This window comes from Onychostruthus taczanowskii, unplaced genomic scaffold (genome assembly GCF_017590055.1).
Source record: "Onychostruthus taczanowskii isolate IOZ18803 unplaced genomic scaffold, ASM1759005v1 scaffold14, whole genome shotgun sequence".
Taxonomy (NCBI): domain Eukaryota; kingdom Metazoa; phylum Chordata; class Aves; order Passeriformes; family Passeridae; genus Onychostruthus; species Onychostruthus taczanowskii.
Genome location: NW_024498573.1, coordinates 4,672,088 through 4,694,898, shown reverse-complemented (window position 1 = coordinate 4,694,898; position 22,811 = coordinate 4,672,088). Strand labels below are relative to the sequence as shown.

Genomic DNA, 22,811 nt, shown 5'->3' with positions numbered 1-22,811 from the left:
TGAAGAGACAGCCTCAAAATCTAGAGATCTGACATTGCTGTTCTAACTTTGTGAACTCCCAAATGAAGGTCTTCCCTGGAGGGAGATTAAAAAAAAATCTTTAACTGAGGAGCAATGTTCAGACATTTCCCCAGCTCTCTAATTCAGAGTGGGCTGGACCTGAAAGCTCTGAACAGGAATAAGCCTGGGGGACACAGAAGCAGGCTGGATTCAGTGACTGCATTTCTGATGCTGGTATTTCAAGGTGGTTTTGTTTTCCCTTTGCATGATTTTCCCTGCAACTGTGGCATAACAGGAACAGGATTTGGATACCTGGTAAGCTGAAGTGGTGTCTGTGTGTGCACACTAGTTTGTGAGGGAGGAAGAGAAAAAGAAATGTATGTGCTGAAGAGTCTTGAAACTCTCTCAAATTGCATTGTACAGTGAGTGGGAAAATGGGACTCTGATGCAAATGAAGACATTCTTGGAGGGAGGAAGACAAAGCTGAATGTTTATATTGATTTTTTTCTTCAGTCTTTCTACATCAGAAGATTAATGTGTGACCTCCACCCAAATTCTTTGAACAAAGTATGGAGGAGTGAGCACTGCAGAGTGTTATGTGTCCACAGTCCAGGACAAGACAGCGTCCCAGGATCTGATTACCTGTGAAAGGTACAGGAATCTGCCCCTGAACTGGTGTATTGGGCAGGAAGGAGCCAGAGGGCTCAGGAGGGAGCCAGGAGGAGAAAACATGCAGAGTATGTGCTCAGTGCACCAGTGATCATGAGAACTTTAAAAAGTAACAGAATCACCGCAAGACTTCTCCATCTCTTCTGTGAACAAAGGCACTGACCAAAAAAAAAGTCCCTTGTGAATGGCATGCCTGGGTTCTTCCTCCTCAAGGAGTTCCACATTATATAGTGACAGCAGAAGGTGTAAACAAAATCCATCTCCTGGTATTTCCATTAAAATCTGTGGTTTCACTGCAAGACAGAGACACTGTTTTGACATAACTGACTTCAAATCCAAAGTGTGGGTGTTGGTGTCCTGCAGAATTTGTAAATAAGACCAGGACTTTTAGCTAAGCATTAACAATCACTAGGGAAGTCAAGAGGGCTCACAGATGATATGTGCAGACATGCAATGTGTATTTTTGATGCTTCTCTGTTTGGGCAGGTGAGAGCACGAGGAAACCTTACACGACAGCAGCTTACAAAAGCTCTGAAATGCAAACTTCCAGCAGCAACCTCCTGTCTTTACACAAGTCAGGTTCAAATATGTTTGCCAACAAAAATGGAACAAGGAAATAATGTAATCCCATGATCTCACATATCCTGTGTCAAATTATTTCTTCATAGAAGGAGGCTTAGTTTTTGGTATTTTTCAAGCTCCTTGTTCTAGGGTGGCTTGTAGGAGCCAGAATATCTTTTCAGGCATGTGGAAATGGGCAAGGCATCAGTTCCTGCCTTCCACATCTCCCCACACTGTGACAGGGGTGTCTACAGGCTCACAAAGTTCAGCTCACTGCCCCCAGCATCCTTGAAGGACCCAGGGGTCTGCTGAGCATGAGGACATTGCTATTAAGGAGCAGCAACATTGCTCTGTTAGGTGACATTTCTGAGGTTATATTTATATTTGGATAAGTGTAATATTTATTAGCTAGAGTGGGTTGCACAAAATATTATTGTGATTGTTTATGTTCAGTTTTATTTTGCAGTCTTTCTATGCACACAGTGTGAACTTTTACAAACAATAAAATTGCTGAGTCCCAACTGTGACTTTCACTATGTGTGAGCAAAACTGCAAAAAACATGCACCTATAATCAACCTATAACCCTCCACCAAGACGCAAACAGGCATCTTCTGGCTTTCTAAAATATCTTTGTTCCCCAGAACTGTGATTGTATTCTGGGGTTACACAATGTGCTGGGTTTATGGGAGTAGGAAGCATTCAGAATCTCTGCAAATATCATAATTTATTATACAGACACCAGATTTTTAGGTCTAAATATCCATTATGGTGGCTTTAAATTCTCTGAATCTTCATAAAATTGGTGGTGGTAATATCTGAGTGCTCCCAGAGGGTGTTTCCTCGTAATTTACAGGGCACCTCAGGAATCTCCAAAGGGCACTGCCAGAGTGGGATAGCTGCATGATAACAATGCACTCTAACACAGTCTTCTCTCACCTCAGCAGTGTCTAAGGCAAGTTTAGCTGGGTGCTCTTCACGTGGCTTGACCAGATCCGTTCCCCACAAAGCAGAGGTGAGAATATCAGTCTCCCACTGCAAAGTGAGTCACCTTTCTCTGAACACCCCTTCCTTGCTTCTCTAGAAAGCATTTCACACGTGCTGCATGTTTAACACAGGTCTGCCTGGCTGTGTCTCACCAGGGTGGGAGGTTGTGCCTGTCCCTCCTTTTCCCCGCTGGTTATCCCAGGTGGGTGCAGGGCTCTGCACACTTGGCTGGAGCCAGGGCTCGGAGCTGTGTCCCAGCGTGTCCCCAAGCTGCTGCTGAGATGGCCAGGCACAGGCACAGCCAGGCTGGAGCCCCTGCTAGCAAAGGCAGTCAAGCAGGAACCTCATCTAGAAAGAGCAGCTGATGCTTCTCAGTGGGGACCAGGGACTGCAGCGTGGCAGCGTTAACCATGAAAAGCTCTTTTTTGGGCATAGGTCAGTCCCCCTGCGGATGTGGGTGTTGTTCCAGTGCACAATTACCATAAAATCAGGCCTGAAAAAAATCTAGAATTACCTGAAGTATTTTTCAATGAACGTGTTTTTATGTGATTGGTGTTGTCCCTCTCTGAACGCCTGTCAGCACAGCAGGATTCAGTTGAATGGCTCTGCTGAAGCTCACCTGGCAGCCAGCACAAATTCATGTGTGTTCCTGTGTTCAGCTCACCCCACCACCGTGTTCTCTCCTCTGCACACACTGATGCACACACTGCTGCTGTAGGTGCCTGGGGCTGCCCCTTGACCCAGCCTGCAGGGAGATCTGCAGGACAAATGCAGCGAAGCTCATTCTATCCTTCTACCAGCTAAGACAACATGGAGCAGAAAATTAAAATAGTATCATAACATTCATGGAATTCCCATCACACTGAGCCTGGCTGATAATGGGACCAGATTAAACTGTGCAAAAAAAGTCCACAGCAGACTTTTCTGCCAGATTTCTTGAACTAACCTTCACACACAGCCTCAGAATGATATTTGCTGTTAAATCTTTTGTGTCTGCAGTAACAATGATCACTTACTGATTTTTTTCTGACAAGTATTAAATAATAAAAAGAGGAATAATGGCTACAATGTGTTCTAGTCAAGGGTGAGATAGAGTTGTAGATATCACAGAATCATAGAATAGTTTGGATTGGAAGTGACCTTTAAAGGTCACCTAGTTCAAGCCCCAGAGAAGAAATGCTATGCAGAGAAAGGTTCTATACCCAGAGATTTATTGATACATTTTTTCAGGTGTGGTCCTGTCCTTTAAAACAAAGCTAGTTCCTAAGACTGTTCTGCTGCTTTTCTAGTTTGCAGACCCCAGTGCCTTCAGCCCATGGCATCCATTCAGTTTACAGCAGCAGATGTGCAGTGTAAACCTGGTGTCCAGGCTTCCCCACAGAGCCAACAGACACCCACAGGAAGCAAGCTGAGCCCCACACCTCCATGGACAACAGCAGCAGGCTCTGAGCAACTGGAGGGGTCTCTCAAATCCAGGGAAGGCCAGGTAGCAATCTGATTCTGGCATAGGCTCGTGCTAAGGAAAGGGACACTGTCAGGGCCACCACAGAAATACACCTAGACCTGTATCTAGACTTTTGTCAATCCTTGGGTATCCATCAGTGTCTTTCAACAAGCAAGACAGCTCCATACAGGGTTTGTATCAGTCACAATGAGGCAGTGAGCTCTGAAAGCTGTGAGTTTGGATTTCACACTACATCAGAAGAGCTGTCTTAGAGCTTTAAACAGAAGTAAAAGCAGGACTGGAAACTTGTCCCTGAAAAAAAGTCACATGCCCAAAATGCCACAAGGAAGACCTTTCAGATGCAGTGCTGACTCAGAAAAGGATTGGAGCTCTGAGTGAAGGCGCTGCCTTCAGGTTTTGATCCCCAACACGCTCATCATCCGAGGCTCTGTATGTTCTCTAGATGTGCATGTATTCTGCCACCAGGGCGTTTGTTAAGATGGTAGGTGACGCCTTATCAATGGTCCTCAGAGGGGCACAGGGGCTGAACACCCGCGACACAGCGAGCCCAGCACAGCGAGATGGAGCATCCCAGCCTGGTCCTGCTTCCTCGGGGACCCACACCCGCTGTGCCAGCATCGAGCTTCCAGGGGCTGCTGCAGCCGCCCCCTGCCCTCTCCCCTCCGTGCCCCGGGGGTGCTGGCGGCCTTCCCCTCTCCGCCGGGAGCCGCCGGCGCCGCTCTGCCGCCAGCCCGGAGCTCCGCGCCGCGGGGGGAACGCGGAGCCGCGGCCCCGCCGCGCATCCCCCGCGCCGCTGGGGGAGGAGCCGCCCGCGCCGCTCCAGCCCCTTCCCGCGGCGGGGCCGGGGCTCCCCCCGCCGCCGCGCCGCGCGGAGGGGCCGGCGGAGAGAGAGAGCCGCGGAAGTGCACTTGCTGCAGCCATTTCCTGCTCTTTGTGCGGGCGGCGCGGAGCATCCCCCGCGGAGCATCCCGCGGCGCCCGGCAGCGCACCCGCGGAGCGCAGGTGAGCGGGCGGGGGTGGGCGCGGGGCTGCGCGGGGGCTGCGCGGCTCCATCCCCTCCTTCCCTCCCTCCTTCCTTCCCTCCCTCCCTCCCCGGGGCTGTGCCCGCCGCCGAGCCCCATCTCCGCGGAGCCCCGGGCGGGCGGAGCGGGGCAGGTGCGGGCGCGGCGGGCGGCCCGGGATGTGCGGGCCGGGATGTGCGGGATGTACGGGATGTATCCCACAATGCCCCGAGCTACCTGCGGCGCTCAGCCTGCCCGCAGCCGCCGCACGGCGCCGGGGAAAAAATAGCGCAAATCCCCCTTGTCCTCCCCCCGCCCCGCATCCCCAGCACGGGCAAGGGGCCGAGCCCCGGGCCCGCGGGCGCTGCAGGCCCCGCCGCGGCAGCGCAAGCCCGAGCCGGGGTGGCGGCGGTGCTGGAGAGCGGGGCGCGGGGAGGATGCTGATGATAGAAGGACGGCCCCGGCCGGCTCCCGGAGCACCCGTGGCGTGGAAATATGGTGTTCCAGGAGGATGAGGGGGATGGAGGCAGCGCCGGCGTCAGAGGCAGCGCTGGGAATGAAGGGCTGGAGCGGCCGCAGGGTCGGGCTGTGCCGCGGGTCGCGGGCGGCGGAACCGCTCCCGCCCCGCTGCTGCCGGTGCCGGTGCCGGTGCCGCTGCCGCTGCCGGTGCCGGTGCCGGTGCCCGTGCGTGGGGCCGGGCAGCGCTCCTTTGTGCTCAACTTTGCCCCCGATGCCGCTGGAAATGCCGCGTGCCAGCCGCATCCCAGCGGGCCCAGGGGGAGGGAGCGGGTGGATGGATTCCGCAGGAAATTTCCGTGGGTTGGGAGGACCGGGAAAGAACGAGGAGGAGAAGAAGAAGCACACAAACACAGTCAACGCTCCCTGCTGTTGGAGAAGGGGGCAGGGGGCAGGGTTTGTGTGCTGTCAGGGGACGCTGCCAGCAGCGGAGCGTGGCCCCCTTTGCCATCTGCCGCTTCCCAAGGGGGGTTCCTGCCTGGGGGCTTTGGATCACAAAGGTCTCAATGAATTAGGCTGAGTCGCTGAAGCCTCTGCACCCTCCTGCCCTGAGATACCGAAAGAAAAATCACCCTCATGTTTTGCTTGTTGATGGTAGTCTGGGGTTGCTCACAGAGATGGGGGACTAGCCCAGTGTTCTGGTGTCACAGCCATATAATTCTGTGCTAATTCCCTGCAAAAGAAAATTCTTCTTTCCTTTTCACTGTACAGTTGATTGTTATTAATGAAACCGAAGGGATAGGGGAATATCTTTCATTTTCTGACCAGGGTCTCTGGAGTAAAGCAGAATATGCTGACTTCATTTTCACTGAATTCAGTTTTGTTAACAAACAGTTATCATCTTTGCATGAGAAATGGGTAGATTGGTTTTAGAAGATCAGTAATTGGTCAGCTATTAACAACGCTGGCCTGTGTGATTTGGTTTCCCAAGAAGTGCTTTAACTGTCAGCAGTGGGTTGCTTATAAACTTGCTCTAAATTTCTCAACTCTGTTGGAAATGTAGTTTCATATACCTGTCTCCTTCCTTGACCCGCTTTCTTTGGCAACAAAAAAAAAAACTATTTAGTTATTCTAAAAGAAATAAATTCCAGGATAATTGTGTTGCTGAGAGACAAGGATGGTGCAAATGCTTGGAACTCAGCCCTAATGGGATGGCAGAAAACGTAGAGTGGAGATAGATGAAAACAGCTTCAGGAGTCATGCAGTTTGGCTTCCTTTTTTTGATGGGAAGGGTAATTTTATGGTTATTAACATCTGTGTCTGTGTAGAGCAGAGGCCCAGCTCTGCCAGCTTTTCTCACTCTCCTCCTGACTGTGGTGGTGGTTGCAATTACAAGTCCTGTGCATTTTAGGCAGGAATCAAATTAAAGTTTTACACTGTGAAGTTATTTTTTACTAAATATGTGTTTATGGCCAGGATCCTTTATCCTCCTGTTGCTGTCAGGCAGTGGGTACCAGAAACTTGGCTTTTATGCAACTGACACTTGGTTCTGCTGGGTATTTGTTGGGCCAGGAGAGGGCCTGCCCACTGCTTTGGTTCTATATTTGGAGAAAGAGAGGGAAGCATTTTCACAGGGGTAAAACTAAATTCAGTGACTTTCCCAGGTTACCCAGGGGCTGGGAATCAGAGCTGGAGAAGATTCTCAGATTCTCAGAGGGTGACCAGGTTTGTCCTCCTTCTCTACATTGCCACCACCCCAGCAAAAGTCTTTTTGCTGCTTGCCTCACCCCAGGCTCACAGGACTCTGTCTGGGCAATTCCCATTTTTTCTTGCCTCCTTTCCTGCTCTTGGTGCCTACTACAGCACCAGTGTGAGTTTCTGCTGTAGGGGCAGGCAAGCTGAAAGTCCTAAACAGCCCATGCCACTTCCCCAGAGCTCTGAGCTGTGCAGCTTGGGAGCTGAGCACACGTGCATGCAACACACTCATGATGGCCCTGCTTTTAAAAGTCTTTATTTTCCCCAAGCTGCTTGAACACCTTTGTGCTTCTCCCTACAAAGAGGGTGATGCTGCACCAGTACTTCTGGGCAAGCATTTTGGTGGGGAAGGCAGGCCATGCCCTGTGAGTTCAGATGTCTGGGATGTCCATCCTCTCTCCTCAGAGCCTTGCTGTGCTGTCTGTGAGATCTGGTCCCCAGGCTCTGCCACAACACCCCTGTCAGGAGCTCCTCCTTTCCATCCCCGCCTGGCTGGCTCCCTGCAGCTCCCCCAGGTCCTCTGTGGGATCATTTGGCTTTAGAAGGCGTGTGGGATGGCCAGAGGGGTTGCAGCTGAGCTGTGGGAAGGGGACAGAAAGTTTCTGCAGCAAATGAGCAGAAAGTGTGGGCAGCACTGCACCCATTAGCACCACTGCTCATGAGCAGAAGGGATGAACAGCCCAGTGCAGCATCCCTGCCTCGGGTTTCACTGGGGTGGGGTTGGTTTCTGCCAGGCTCACCTTCAGTTTTGCCAAAACATGTCGGACCGGAGGAACTTTGGTTTCTCTGACCTCGGAGCTGGGATCTGGAGGTGGCTCCTGGCAGCCTGTGAGGCCAGAGAGGCAGGATGTGCTTTGGGTGTGCAAGGGAGAGCCTCTCCCCATTGTGCCTGGGCTAGGACAGAGAAAAGCCGTTCCTGACCCTCTGCTGTGCTGCTCCCTGCCTGGGTGGAGCCCAGCCCCATGGCACCTGTGCCCAAGGACTGTCACCAGAGCAGCACCACGGGCTGAGTGTCCTCTTCCCAGCACAGCCACCCCAAAGCCCAGGATGGCAGTTGAGGGTTTCTGATGAGTGTCCCCAGGGATCCCTGAACTCCCTGAGCTGGAGCTGCTGCCAGATGACCTCCCAGCTGTCCCCCTTGTCCCTGGACAGATGGATGGAGCTGGATTTACAGGACAGCCCCAGCGTGTCTGGTTAGAACCTTCTTTGCAGGAGGGCAGCACAGGTCTGGGGAGTGGGGCTTCACCTGCCATCCTCTCTGGGTGATCTGGGGTGATGGCCCAGGTCTGCTGGCCCTGGACCAGTGGCCCCTCTGTCACACACTCTGTCTGTGAGGCTGCTGTCTGTGGCAGTGTGCTGGGGACACCAGGCCCAGGGGAAGTCCTGGCTGACCACGCTGTTCCCTGTAGCTGCTGTTGGGTTCCTGGTTGGTCTTAAGAAAGGGTGGATTGGAAGCTGGAAGCCCCCATAAAAACTCATATTAAACCCTCAAAGTCTGTCGTTTTTCCAGCTGCATTTGAGTCCTTGCACTGCTCAGCCATGGCAAAGCATGGGGTGGGCTGGTGGCTGATTGCACCTCTCACTTGCAATGAATTGATGCATTCTTTTCTGTTCTTGTATTTCTGCACCCTTCCTCTCTGCCTGTTTGAGTGCAACATTTTTAGGGTAGGGACTGGCTCAGCCTCCCAGGTGTGTGCCCTGCCTGGCACAGCAGGACCCTGATGCTGGATTTGGTACTCTTTCTCCTGGGGTGGCCCAAGCAGCAGCAGTAATTTTGTCCCTTGAGTTGCTGAGCTCTTTGGGTGTCACAGGGTTGTTGTGGGAGTGCCTTTGGTTACAGGAAACAGACAACACCTTGCACAAATTGCCTTAGAATTGGACTTAGAGAAAAATGGGGAATGAGCCCAAATAAACAGCCACAAAGCCCTCAAAGCTATGAAATGGAAAGTTTTACCTTCTGAAGCCTGAAGTGTGTAATGAAGCATGAGTGAGTAGCCAGGAGTGTTGTTCTGGGATTCCAGTGGTGAGTCCTGAGGTGCTGCAGGATGGTGGGGGAGCGTGGTGGGCAGTTCTGTGTCCATCTGGGGCTGGGCAAGCTGAGCCTCCCCCCGTGCAGAGCAGCCCACAGAGCCCACAGGCAGGCAGGGAGGAAGCTGCAGAAATGTAATGTCTGGGTTTGACAGTTGCTACAATTTGTAACAGGAAACCATTTTACCAGACAGGGGTGAAGAAGGAAACAGAAATTTGAGTGTGGAAGGGAAAAGCTGCTTGAGATTTTGGTTATTTTCCAGGCACTCACTTAATGATGCTTCAGCTGCAGGTACAACCAAACCTGTTTCTCAGCTGCCAGGTGCCTTGGGGAGGCATTTGTGGAGCAGGAATGAGTTTTGCCAGGCTCATAGGTATTCCTGCAGCCCACGATGATGAGGCACAGCTACAGACTCCTTCCCTCTTATGACCCACTGTGAATCCACCCCAGGAGTGCACACTGTGCCTCCCCCTTGCTGGGTGCCTATCCATGGATGTGCCAAAGCCATTATCCTTTGTGCTCCCAGTGCTGGAAATAAAAAACAAACTTATTTTCTTGGAAGCAGTGGAGATGCTGTCGTGACCCAAGGAGCTGCTGTGGTTCTGCTGCTGCTTTATTTGGTGCTTGTGCAGACACTGCCAGAGCCTTGTGTCCTGCCTGCTACCGTGTCTGGCAAAAAAAGTTGCAAAAACTTAGAGAAAAGCCAAAGAGATGATTAAAGGATTTGGAAACATGCTCTGTAATGAGGCAGGCAAAGAGCTTAGCTGGCTTGCAGGGTGTTGTATTGAAATGTGTGAGTATCTCAATGGGAACTTTGATTTAGGGAGCTTTACTGTCCTGCAGATCAGAGCAACAAAACTCAAAGGCTCACATTTCAAACTAGACAGGCTCTGAGTGAGGCAGGGAGCACTGGAGGGGGTGTGATTTTCTAATGGAATCAGGTGCCAATATTTAAAGAATTCTCTCTCTCCAAATGTCTAAGTGCAGCAGGGTGTTTTCTGGGAGACACAGGCTCTAGGTCAGGCACAGCTATTGCACAGGATTAGGCATTAACTGGGGAAGCCCTGTGGCTCTGATTACACAAGGGCTCAGCCTGGGTGACAGCACCATCCCCCTGTGCCTGAGCATGCACAGCCAAGGTGAGTGGCAGGGGAGGCAGGGACACACAGGTTTGTTCTGTGCTTCCCACTGGGTGCCTGCCTCGGGTAAGCACCATGGAACTTTCAGAAATGTTTCCCTTTGATTTTTTTTTTGTGTATTTATTTTCATTTTTGCAACTGGAGCTCTTGGCAGCTCCAGGACAGGCTGGGACTGGGCAGGGGGTGCCACGTCAGTGTTAAAAGTAGGGAAATTTAACAGCAACTTATTTTTTTGCTGCCTGCAGTGCCACAGCTTTGCCTGCACAGCACTCAAGCCTTTCCAGTTCACCTCTGGGATTTAATGCAGTTGGTTATTTACAGTTTCCAGGGCTGTTCATGTGTGTGAGGAGAGCATGTGAGTGTCGGCATCCGTCATACTTCTCTAATCAAGCTGCTTCAGGAGATACTCTTGATAGCACCGCTTTGCATTTCGGGGCACACGCTTCCACCCGGGGCTGCTAAAGCTGCACTGCAGCACCCAGCTGTTCTGGCTGAGAGAGTTTTGCATAGAGTTAAGAGAGAAGTGCATGGGTGGGTAGTTGTCTTTCTCTTATTCTGCATTCCTGCTCTGCTGTTGAATCGCAGGAGAGAGATGACATAGAGATGTGGTATAATGCACAAGAGAAGGGAAAACATAAATTGGGATTTTGTCCCCTGCAATGCCACCCAGTCGTGGCTCTGGTTTGGTCCTTTCCCACTCAGTGTCCAGCCTGCTGGCTGATTGTCTGGTCTGCCTATCACCCTCTCTTTTGCTTTGGATTTAGCAGGGGAGCTGAACACCCGCAGCCATGACGACTCACGTCACGCTCGAGGATGCCTTGTCCAACGTGGACTTGCTGGAGGAGCTGCCCCTGCCAGACCAGCAGCCATGCATCGAGCCTCCTCCCTCCTCCATCATGTACCAGGTACTTCATCTCCCCGAGGCACAGGGCAGGGAGGGCTGTTCCAGTGGCTCATGCAAAGCACGGGGCCACATGGAGCTGTGAGAACCAGCTGCAAACATCCGGGGTTCAGCGTGTTGAAGGAAGCGTTCAGAACAGATCTGGCCACAAATCTGTTCCCAAGGACTTTAAAAGGAAGGCACCAGAGTTTGGTGAAAGGGACTTTTAAGGCCAAGTGAAAATGAGGACCAGAGTGCATGAATGGGTGGGAAGCAGGAGATAAGATTTGTGATAACAGCAGAAAGTTCTCAGCGATGTTTATTTGTGCGCATATTTCTGTGCTTCCTTTCCGCGATCGTGCGTGCATCGAACTGAGCGGGGCTCAAAGTCCTGCCTGGCTTTGGCTGGCCTGTGCCTCTAGCCCAGCTGGAGCTGCTGGCATGCGAGGGAGGGCAGCTGCTGGAACCACTTCCCTGCCCTGAACAGCTCAGATTTAGCTGCAGCTGCACTCACCAAGCAAAGCTTGGCAGGGGCCCAGGGCACGGCTCCCACAGTGGGATGCCTCTGCTGCTCGGCCACCACACCCTGCCCTATAGCACACACCCAGGGTTAAATATAATAGGGGGTTCCTTTCTCCATCCTGCCACTCCTGAGTTGCTGGCTGACCCCGTGGCAGTGTATAAATACACCAGCACTGTGATTTTTGTGCCTTGTATGCAGGGCTTTGGAATTGCAGCAGGTCAGACCCCAGGCTCATTCCAGAGCTTTGGTATCTCTGTGGGTTATCAGACCCAAAGGTCATTCTGGGCTGTTTAAATTTCAGCTCTCCCTGAAAAATCTTGATGTAATTATTTGCTTATCTCTTCTTTCAATAAATTTTTAGCCTTTGCTGGCTTGTGTCTCATGAGGGGCTCAGGGTCCAGCCTTATGGCACAGCCTCCTTTCAGGGTCATGAATTTGTGCACACAGCTGGGCCTAAAAACCTCCTCTAAGCTGGATCTGGAGATGTTGGCCAAGCCTGTTTCCTCATCATAGTCAGTTTGTATGTAGCCCTTCCTCCTGCTAGCCAGAAATGCTCGTGCAATCTCAGCTTTTGTTGTCACTCTGGTCACATGTGATGTCCTGGAGGCACTAAGAAGAGTAGCCCTGTGGCCACAGGTCTGTGCTCCCAGCTTTCCTGCTCAGGAAATCAGTTACTGAGGTGAGTGTGGTTGCTGCAGTGCTGCTGTCATCACAAGGAGCAGCTCTGGGTGCTTGGGGCCTCTGTCTGCCCTGCCCTGCAGCAGGTACCATCAGCCAGCCTTGGCAGAGGAAATCACCAAGCACAGGGCATGTGAAAGGCCCTCCAGAGAGCCAGGGGAGCTGATTTTCCATCCTCAACCTGCCTCTGCAGTTTCTTGCTCCCCTGTCCCAACCCAAAACTGTATCACAGCTTCCAGAACAAATGTTTGTCCCAACAACTGTTTATGCTTGCAAGAGCAACAGTAGCACTGATAAAAGCACCTGAATGAGGGCTGACTTTCATATTTATGTTTTCCAGACAGTTCATTCCCTGCCCTTTCTCTGTGTTTATCCCTTGGCCTTCCTGCTGACAGGATGTGGTCTTCCCCTAGCAGCCAGGGCACAAACAGAAATTAATAAGGCTGCATCTGTCTTTGAGCTACCAAGCTAAAATCCCCAGAATAATTGCTCTAGCTTTTCTCTCTGGTGTGGCTGCTGTAAAGTTGGGCTTAATTCTGCAAGGATTGTAAGTGTTAGTCTTGACTGCCATATTTCCACACATATTCCCTGCAGGACAACCATGTGTGATTCCAAAGCATCTCAGGGTGTGTGTATGTATGAAACTACTTCAGACCTAGAGGTGCAGCACCTCAAATAGATCACAAGCTCCTCCCATGCCCCAGGAACCCTTCTAATTCTGCTTTTTGCCAGCACATCCCATGTTAGGCTGTACCAGGTGAGCAAACAACCAGCTGTGTTTAATCCCCATCTCTCTGTTTTGCCCACAGGCTAATTTTGACACAAACTTTGAAGACAGGAACGCCTTTGTGACAGGCATTGCCAGGTACATCGAGCAGGCCACGGTGCACTCCAGCATGGTGAGTCCCCCAGCACTGTCCCCAGGCTGCTGAGCCCCCAATGCGTGCCCTGTCCCACCAGCACCCCTCTGTCTTTCAGAATGAGATGCTGGAAGAAGGCCACGAGTACGCCGTGATGCTCTACACGTGGAGGAGCTGCTCACGAGCCATCCCTCAGGTAGTCAAGCCCTTCCCAGGCAGGGGTGCTCCCAGAGCACCTCTTTGGTTTTGTCTTGAGTGTGGGTTAGTTTGGAGTGGAGACAGAAGAGCAGGAAAAGCAAAGCCAACTAAAGCAGACCCAGCCATGAGGAGATTGCTGCTGCGGATTGGGTATTTTGTATTTGCTGCTGTGCTGCTGTTGTCTCTCTGGCTACTCCAGCAAAAGGCTGTTGCTAAGCTGATGGCAAGACTGCACTACAAATCATCTGGTGTAGTGTCCTCCCTGAGACATTTGCGCCTCTCTGAGCAGATTGTGGGTCCCTGCCCCTTCCCCCTGTGCTCCCCTCAGGCTCCTGCAGTGCTGTGTGTGATGGAGGAGCAGGGAATGCCATGGCAGAGGGTTCAGTTACACCTTGACCAGGTTTGATCTTGCAGTGACCCCTGTGCTTTGCCTTGGGGCACATGGATGTGGCCAGGGAGGTGCTGTGATGGCCCCCCAATCTCCCTGCTTGCTCAGGTGCAGCTCCCTGCTGCAGCAGAGACTGTGGCTTCACAGGTGAGGAACAGAGCCTGCACCTGGGTGTGCACCACTCCTCCCACCCCCACTGCATCCTCATGGCCATTGGTGCATGGTGGATTCTCAGGGCAAGGCTTTGCTGATCCCTGTGAGTCCCTTCCAGCTCAGAATATTCTGTGATTCTGTGGTATTGCCTAACTGCAGTGTGGAACAGCAGGACAGGGGCATTAGATTACCCACTGCAGGGAGGGCAGGGCTCCTTTGGCATCAGGCTGGCTGATGTGTCCTCCCATGCCCTGAGAGTCAGCTGCTGGGTTACTGAACGTGCACCAGAGCTGTCAGCCCCATCAGAGCCTTCTGGGAGCAACAGCTGCAAACAAAACCAGAGGAGGGCAGCAGGATGCCCTGGGCAGCTGGTGTTTTCCCTGTGCATTTGATAATGACTCCAAGTAACTGTTTTGGAAGTGAGATGGATGACAACTGAGTAAGTCCTTAAATTTAGCTTCCCAGGAGCTCAGTGACAGTGACTCAGTTCACTGCTGTCAGCCACAGACACGCCCAGTGATTTTTAATGGATCCTCAACAGAACCAGAATAATCCCAGCAAGGCTCTGGCAGAGCTGTAACCTGGTGCCTTGTGTGTCTTGCAACACAAATCTCAGATAACTTCATGCTGCAATATTATACAGCAGCTCCAGACTCCATGCTTGTGTTCCATGCCAGACAAATGCATTAGAAAACTTTTATCCCCCAGAGTCAGGATTGTGCCTTTTTTACAATGCGTGGAGAGAATTTCAGATCTGGAATATTCCCTTTTGCTTTCACCTGTTATATTGAGAACCAACCCCTTCTCAGGTCCCTCTGTTGTCTTTGGGTGGGGACAGGAGTCCATGTGAAGCAAGAAGATGGTGCCACAGTGACCCACAGCTGGCTTAGAAGCTGATGCTGACACAGATGGTTTTCTTTGCAATGCAGGTGAAATGCAACGAACAGCCAAACCGAGTGGAGATTTATGAGAAAACAGTGGAAGTACTGGAGCCAGAAGTCACCAAGCTTATGAAGTTCATGTATTTTCAGGTAAGTGGTCAAGGAGAGAGGCAAAAATAATCTATTTAGTTTGGTGCTGACATCCCAAGCAAGGCTATTTTTGCCTGCCAGGACAGCCCCCAGTAGGTCTCTCCCTTACAGCCACCTCAGCAGAAACCTGAGACCTATGTGAAGGAAAACCTGTTTGTCCCTTGCTCAGCCCCAAAATACAGGTTGGGAAAAAGCACACCTCAGCCCTTCAAGGTCAGGGAGACCCAGAGTCCCCACTGTTTGGAGATAAGGGTGTCACAGGCTCCTGTTTTTGGGGATGTTGGCTGATGTGGAGAGCTGATTCTCCATTGCCATGAGGCAGTCACAGCTGCTGTGGGCTCCCCATCACCACTGCATTATAACCAGCTGCAGCTGAGTTTCACAATCATTTTTAGGTTTTATATCCTGTAAGGCCTTTATGTCCCACCTAAAAACTGCAGCCTGATTTTGCAGAACACCCCACACCTGGGGCAGGTGTGCTGAAGAGTTTGAGCCCCTTTCTCCCCTCATGAGCGTGCTTGTCAGCAGTGATTTGTAAGAATGCTTCATTGCATGGCAACAACAGAGAGGAACGTCAGATCCTCCATCCCAAGCCAAAAAATGCTTTATTTAAAGGAGCTGGTGGGGTGGAGGGAGTTCCCCTGGTGGTGCATGACCCTGTGCCCCTGTCCTGCAGCGCAAGGCCATCGAGCGGTTCTGCAGCGAGGTGAAGCGCCTGTGCCACGCTGAGAGGAGGAAGGACTTTGTGTCTGAGGCCTATCTCCTCACTCTGGGCAAGTTCATCAACATGTTTGCTGTCCTGGATGAGCTGAAGAACATGAAGTGCAGTGTGAAAAATGATCATTCTGCTTACAAAAGGTGAGAGGGGACAAAGTGGCAGGAATGGGGACAGGACTGTGCCTCGTCTGACCAGCAGTGAGGGCAGGAGGACATCAGGGCTGAAGATGGGGTTTCTGTGCTGTCCAGGCTCTCTTTGTGAATGTATCCCAATCTCTGAGCCCTGTTGTGTTTCAATTCCCTCTTGGTGAATAGAGTTGTGATGCTCTATTCTATAGGGAGGTCTGAGGCTGCAGCGTTGCTGCAGGTCAGACAGGGAAGGTGGGTGGTGACAGTCTCACATTGGCTGAGTAACCCTTGGTGATGTTGGATTTGTCCCTTCCAGAGCTGCCCAGTTCCTGAGGAAGATGGCAGACCCCCAGTCCATCCAGGAGTCTCAGAACCTCTCCATGTTCCTGGCAAACCACAACCGCATCACTCAGGCAGGTCCCTTTCTCTGAGCCACTGAACCTTTCATGGGTAGAGAGAAGCAGTGACCTTGCTGAGGCTGACAGCACCTCAGACCAGGCTGTGGCAGCAGCTGTTGGGTCTTTGGCTCTGGTGGTCTTTTGGTCAGGCTGTGTAATTCTAGCAGTGTCTCCTCATGTGTCATCCTGGGTGGCTCTGAAGATCTCTAGGTGAAGACAAAGATCAAGGTCTAAAAGATGTAAGAAGAGCTCTGGGAGGAAAAGTTTGTGCTAGAACTCCATCCCCTGCAGCTGCATGGGGACTGCAGCTCAGCCCCCATGGCCCTCCACACTTCACAGGCTCCACTGGTTCTGCTAACTAGTTAAAATATCACAGAGACAGGAGTCACACAGTCTGCTCAGAGTCACCCCCCTTTGCATCTCATTGTCTGATGTTTGGGTGTTGTGATCAGTCTGAAGAAGAATTGTCCTGCAAAGGAAGGTTGTTTTTTCCAGGTAGTACCATGAGCTCAGTCTTCTGCTAGTAAACTTAAGAAAACCACAAAATGAGCTTTGAAGGAACCTCTTATTTTTTTACTCTTAGTTCTCAAAATGTTTCCTGCCTGGTTTCTGCTGTTCCTCTGCCTACATGGATAATGTGACTTCTTTGTGTTTCAGTGTCTACACCAACAGCTAGAGGTTATCCCCGGCTATGAGGAGTTGCTGGCTGATATTGTCAACATCTGTGTGGATTACTATGAAAACAAGATGTATCTCACCCCCAGTGAGAAGCACATGCTCTTAAAGGTGAGGTTGGGCCATGCTTGTGGGGCTGGTGCTTGCATAGAGTCACTGTTGTTTTAGTAAAGTGAAATTCAGTCCTAGGAGAACACCTCTCTTCAGTTTCTTGATTTTTTGCTCCTTTGGGCTGGCATGCATCCCTTTTCTGCAGAGACAGTGCCCAGCACATGGAGGGTGAGAGCACTGGTGGGTGCCCTACATCCTCCAAGGCTGGAAGGGGTTTTTTTGTTGTGCACAGAAGTGCAGGATCGTGGGCTTGACCTATGTAACTGCAGAGGGCATTGTAAAATCACCACCAACTTTGTAACCCAGAATTTTCTCCTTGATGCCCATTCCCAGCAATAATTCCCTGCAGAAGACAGATGCTCCCAGCTTTGTTTTTCTGGCTGTAAAGAGTTCTCAAGATAAACATGCCAAAATATCCCTTTATTTGGTGTATTTGTCCTTGCTGTCAGTCAGTTACTGGCAATGATTGCAGTCATTATTACCATGAAAACTTCATTACAATTGTATGAGTCAGCTCAGGTTCTCTGAAGTGTGGGGAGTTTCACTCTCTGTAATGATTTGTACTGAATTAATGACAGGGGGGAAAAATCAATCCAGGAGATTATTTTAAATTCTTCTCCAGGAGTAAACTTTTGCCTTCAGATGGAGAAAACTTTTGGGTTGTTGTTATGTGGGGAGAGGAGGAACAAATAACCAAGGGAAGCATCCTGTGTTTTTGCACACAATTCGTTGTGTGCCCTCTGCCTACCATGTGCCACCTGGCAGATACAGGCATATTTTAAACATTTCCTCAAGAGGATCAGGTGGTAAAAAGGAACCTGAAATGGTCTTTCCTCATGCTGAGTGGTGGAGAATTGTCTTTGACATGTGCTGCTGACTTCATGCTGATGAAATCTTGCCTTTCCATCTTCTCCAGGTGATGGGGTTTGGCCTGTATCTCATGGATGGGAATGTCAGCAACATTTACAAGCTGGATGCCAAGAAGAGAATCAACCTTAGCAAAATAGACAAATTCTTCAAGGTCAGTGGGCTGTCTGTGTGAGGCTGGTGTTTACTGCAGACCAGTGGATTAGCAGCCTGTACCACTGCATGTGCTGCTAGCAAAAAACAACCACAGGAATCATTTACAGGTCCAAAAACCCCAAGGGTTGAGAAGCTATCTAGGCCAAAGGCTGAGGAGGGAATTGCTGTGAGCAGGCCTGGGCACAGAGCTGCAGCAGGGGTGAGGGGAGCAGAGCTGAGCCTGCAGGGCTGTGGAGGCACAGCAGTGCTGGGCTGGCTCTGCAGTGGGAGCTGCAGCTCTGGCTGCTTCCTGCCAGGGCCCAGAGGATGGAGAGGCTGTTTCATGGGAGGATGTACCTGACTGACATGGCTTCTGTCTCTTTGCACATTCCTGAGGCAAGTTTGCAGTCTCTGTGGTTTCAGGCCACCAGCAAACCTGGCTGGTTTGCTGAGGTCTGTGTGGGTGATGGTTCTGCTTCTCTTTCCCTCTGCAAGCTGCTGAGCTGAGGGACAGAGGACGCAGCTGGCAGTTTTATTTTATGTATAAATTGTGCTTCCTGTAGCACAGGAAAAGCTTTTGGGGGAGTTTGTGTCAACTGGCACTTGGAGGTGCCCAGTGAGATCTTCAAAGGGTCACTCTGTGGTTTGATGAACTGTTTTTGTCTGGTCTGAGATGTGGATTTTGGGGAAAGGCCCGTGAAGCCTGGGTGATCCCAGTGGCAGGATGGGAAGCAGCCACACAACCTCTCCCTGCTGAAGCACATCTGACCATGTTCTGATCCACAGCTGGAGGCCAGGCTGCACTGCCCTGGGACCACTCAGCACAGGAAAGGTTTGGGATAACCCTGATGCTGGAGAGGAGGGCTGAGAGCCCACACAGCATCTCAGGGAAGGTGGTGCCTCCTTCCCACTGCTTCTGGGCACAGGCTGGGACTGGGAGGCATTTGGGTTTGGAGCTGTAGGAGGCATGGTGGGATCTAGCAGAAGACAAATGAGTTGGTGGCAAAGAGCAGGAGGACAGCAGAAGAATCTCCCAGATGGAGCAGATGGAGTCCTTCCTGAGTCCTTTATTAATCTTTCCCCTGAGATGGAAAGATTAGTTTCTGTTACCAAGACTTGCTCCAGATCAGGGAAAATGGAAAGGTGGCGATTTGTGGGAGGGCACAGAGGGTTCCTTCCCCTCACTCTTCCAGCACAGTGGATTCTCCCTGGTACTTCCCCCACTGGTGGGGTGAGGAGATTGGTTGTGGTGTTGGATAGAGGATGTCTCCCTGCTTATTGCCCTGAGGTTCAGTTTATGGGTGATGTCCTGGGTGTGTACAGGGGAGGGAAGAGGTGAGCCCAGGCTTTATGGAAAGTTGGGATGCCTCCTCCCCTGAGCGAATGGGGAACTGTTCACCCCAATTTGCACCATTTCCTGGGGACAGCCCTGAGAGAGGGAGCCACAGACACCATTACCTTATGGACAGGGCAATGGTGAGGTGTTTAAAAAACCTCCCATCACTGGGGAGACTGCTCTGCAAAGGTGATTTATCACATCATTCTTTAGAGTCTTCTGGGTTTTCCCTGATTCAGCTTTTGCTAATTCAACTAAATCTCTAAATCAAGCCTTCAGTGTAATCTGTAGAGTTTGGTCATCTTGGTGCATTCAGACAGATTTGCTGTTCATTGCAAAGTGCTGTGGGTCATCAGAGAATGAGGTAAAAAACCTTCCATTGCATGGAGTAACTTTCTCCTTTTCAGCTTGGTTTCCATTTGCACTTCTCCAGCATCTACTGTGGTCTCACCTAATCAGAAAAGTACCACTCCAAACTAGCAGATCTCAATGAGGAAAGACCAACTGCTCCTTTACTACATCTGCTTATTGCCTTCTGATTAAATTTTTAGTGGATTGCCCAGGAATTTGAGTAGTGAAAATGAACTTCATTTAAACCTTTTATGGAAGTGCCGGTGGGAATCCTTGATGACAGCATTACATATCCTGTGCACAGCTCAGCCTGAGAAGAGAAGTGTGTGATAATAGGACAGGGAATTTGCCCCCATCTTCCCTGAATTTTGGCGCAAGGCTTTTTCTAGCTGGGTGAAGTTGAAGCTTCATATTTTATTGATAAGCTGTCCTTGGTTGGATTTTGTTTGCAGGTGGAAGTTTAGTGAAGGAGGGACATGTCTGATCTTGAGGTATCTTCAGAGCACTTGGAATTTATTTCCCATCCAAAACCTTCTGAGATGTGAAGGGCAAGCAGAGCCATGTGTCTTTCTCTTCATGGAGAAGTTTTAAGACACTCACAAGCAACCACAGTGCTGAGTCCTTGGGGAAAGCTGACACCTTCCTGGGTGTCCAAAATAGCAACATGTTGGCTTTTCATCCCTCTGATCTCTTGGAGAATTAGGCTGGGAGACAATAAGGCCTGCTCAGGACCACACTTCTCTCTTTTTGTTGTCAGAAGAGCCTTTCCTCTGGCTGGTTACAGCACTGAACCATTCTGGCTATAACCAGCCTGGTAGCAGTGAGCCCAGGGCTCCAGAACATGCAGAGGGAGTGATTTCCTCTCACAGAAAGCCTTGTGATTGTTGTCAGTCATTTCCTAGGTGAGAAATGACCCTGGGTCCAGGTTTGCACTTTGCTTCAAACATCCTGACACTTTGCAAAGCTTCAGAGGTGCAGTATTCCTTTTTGGAGTCCCTTGTGTTGTGCTGGGGCCAGGCTCTCTCTCTTTCTCTCTCTTCCTCTCTCTCTGCTATGTTTCAACCATCTTTTGTTTTCTTTTCCAGCAGCTGCAGGTGGTTCCTTTATTCGGCGATATGCAGATAGAACTGGCCAGATACATTAAGACCAGTGCTCACTATGAGGAGAACAAATCCAAGTGAGTGCCTGCCATAATGTCTCTTGGCTTCTGTGTGTGTCCTGAGGGCCGTGGGGGCCGCAGCCTCTGGGCGTTTGAGGCCTGTGCCCGTGTGTGTCCCCGTGAGGTGTGAGTCCGGCGTGCCAGCTCTGTGTGCCCGCGTGTCCCTCCCTGTCCCTGCATGGGGAGATGTCCTCAGCGGCCCTGGGGGTGCAGCCAGCTCCCAAGCTCTGTGTAGCCATCCCCTGGGAGCAGGCAGGGCTGGGAGGGGGCTGGCAGCGAGGCAGGAGGAAGGAAGGGTGGCTGGTGCGTGGACCGGAGCAGCGCCGAGTGCGTGCGAGCTGTGTGAGTGTGAGCAGTGTCCCTGCTCTGGGGAGATTTTAATCCACAGTTTGCACCCCAAGGACAAAATCCTCCAGAGCATGAACACAGCAGTGGATCTCTGCAGTAGCCAGGGTGTCTCCTCTAGCTCAGGCAGGGTTCATGAAGAAGGATGGCAGCCATAAGGATTGAATCAGAGGCTCAGACGCTCTGGAAATTAATGAGCTGGAAAAGGCTGCATGTGGCACTAACAACTGGATGTGGCCCTCAGTGCTCTGGTGTAGTTGACGGGGTGATGATCAGTCAAAGGTTGGACTTGATGATCTTGATGACTCTATGATTGTGGATATTGTGGGAGAAGAGCAGGAGTGGAGAGCTCAGGAGCGGCCTGGGCTCACGGGCAGTTTGCTGCTGCCATCAGATGAATCCACAGACGTTGTTTCAGTCACAGCAGGCACGCGAGAGGCCCCACTTGTGTTTCTAGCTTTGCATCACGTCAGTGATTGCCAGGAGAATCATTGTTAGGTTTGGATGTCCTTGGAATAAGGTTTGCAGCCCCTTGTGAGCACAGCCTGTCTGAGCTGTGCCTGGCTGTCGTGGTGGGTGGCAGCCAGGCTTGCAGCAGGCAGTGCCTTCCACCTGTAGGACTGTCTTGGGTGGAAATCACATTTCTCTGATGTCTGTGAGGAGCAGCCAGGCTGGGCTGTCTCTTCAGCAGGACAGGAACTAACCTGCAGTGTCATGGCTTCTGTTTGCTCGTCCCCCTCCACCCCAGAGGGTCTGGCTTCTCTGCCTGCCAGGAGCAGCCCTCCTCCCCTGCCCTCCCAAAAACTGGTTGAAAAGTGCCCATTAATTGTTCAGGAGAGGTTTGAAAACAACATGGCAAAACTCCTGAGCAAAAAGTTTTCAATTAAAATTGGGGGGGAAAAAAACAAGAAAAAAAAATATTGTGTAATGTGAATTTAAAGAATATTTTTGGGAACTCTTTTTAAAAAAGTGAAAAATTTTCTGAAGATTTGCTCCTTTTTATCCCAAATCATTCAGAAAGCACATTTCAACGAAACATGCATCAGCAGCATTCCTCATTTTCTCATCTCAAAACCGAGGTAGCTCATGGGCTGTTTTACCTATGCACAATTTTAATGTCTGTCTTTGAAATCTGTCTCACCAGGTCTGTGTGCCGTGCCGTACTAACCAATGTTTCTTCCTCACTCACTTGCCTTCCCAGCAAATTGCATGGGACTCCCAGCTCTAACTCTGCCCAGGTGCTTCCATGTAATCCCCATTTCTTACTAATATTGTTTTTGTCACTTTCTCTCCCTCCTTGTCTCCGTGCAAGTGGAATTAATTGGTGTTTTTCCCGCATGGCGCTTTGTTTCTGCCCTGTGGAGTAGGTTGTGTGTGGCAGGGAGGGCTGGGGCAGCCCTGGCCAGTCCTGCTAACCTGCCCCTTGTCCAGTGGGCAGCACGTGGAAACGGGTAAGAGCCAAACTGGGGACTGGGGGAGGATGGATTTCACAAGGGATGATGTGGCCCAGCATTTCCAGAACCTTCTACCACCACAAATACTGGCAACAAGTGCAGTTAAATGTAGGGATATGTGTAGGTCCATATCAGAGGCAAGTTTCTAATTTTCCTTTTGTATGGGCAGCCTAAATTGGAGAACAGTACTATCATAAGATGGACAGTCATTCAGGGGGAAAAAAATTATAATCTGAACTTCTACATTGTGATGACAGAGTGAGACATGGTAATCTCACTGATGGACAATTGGTTTCACAAAACATTTTGGTGGAGCCATTCTGGTTCTATATCTGGGGCTAATACGTTACAGGGAGAAAGGAG

General features: G+C 50.8%; 1 protein-coding gene across 2 annotated transcripts in view; it reads left to right on the top strand.

The window, feature by feature from the left end:
• Window positions 1–4,551: 4,551 nt before the first annotated feature.
• The window catches only part of CYFIP2 (cytoplasmic FMR1 interacting protein 2), a 49,870-nt gene continuing 31,610 nt past the window's right edge, over window positions 4,552–22,811 (top strand). The window contains exons 1-10 of one of the 2 annotated variants that reach the window (XM_041397825.1): window positions 4,552–4,682; window positions 10,825–10,965; window positions 12,951–13,040; window positions 13,120–13,197; window positions 14,670–14,771; window positions 15,448–15,629; window positions 15,934–16,030; window positions 16,673–16,801; window positions 17,718–17,822; window positions 20,576–20,667. In XM_041397825.1, the coding sequence (XP_041253759.1) occupies window positions 10,849–10,965; window positions 12,951–13,040; window positions 13,120–13,197; window positions 14,670–14,771; window positions 15,448–15,629; window positions 15,934–16,030; window positions 16,673–16,801; window positions 17,718–17,822; window positions 20,576–20,667 (992 nt within the window). In that variant the 5' untranslated portion in view covers window positions 4,552–4,682; window positions 10,825–10,848. The remainder of the gene's footprint in view (window positions 4,683–10,824; window positions 10,966–12,950; window positions 13,041–13,119; window positions 13,198–14,669; window positions 14,772–15,447; window positions 15,630–15,933; window positions 16,031–16,672; window positions 16,802–17,717; window positions 17,823–20,575; window positions 20,668–22,811) is intronic. The other variant, XM_041397826.1, reaches the window with a different exon arrangement.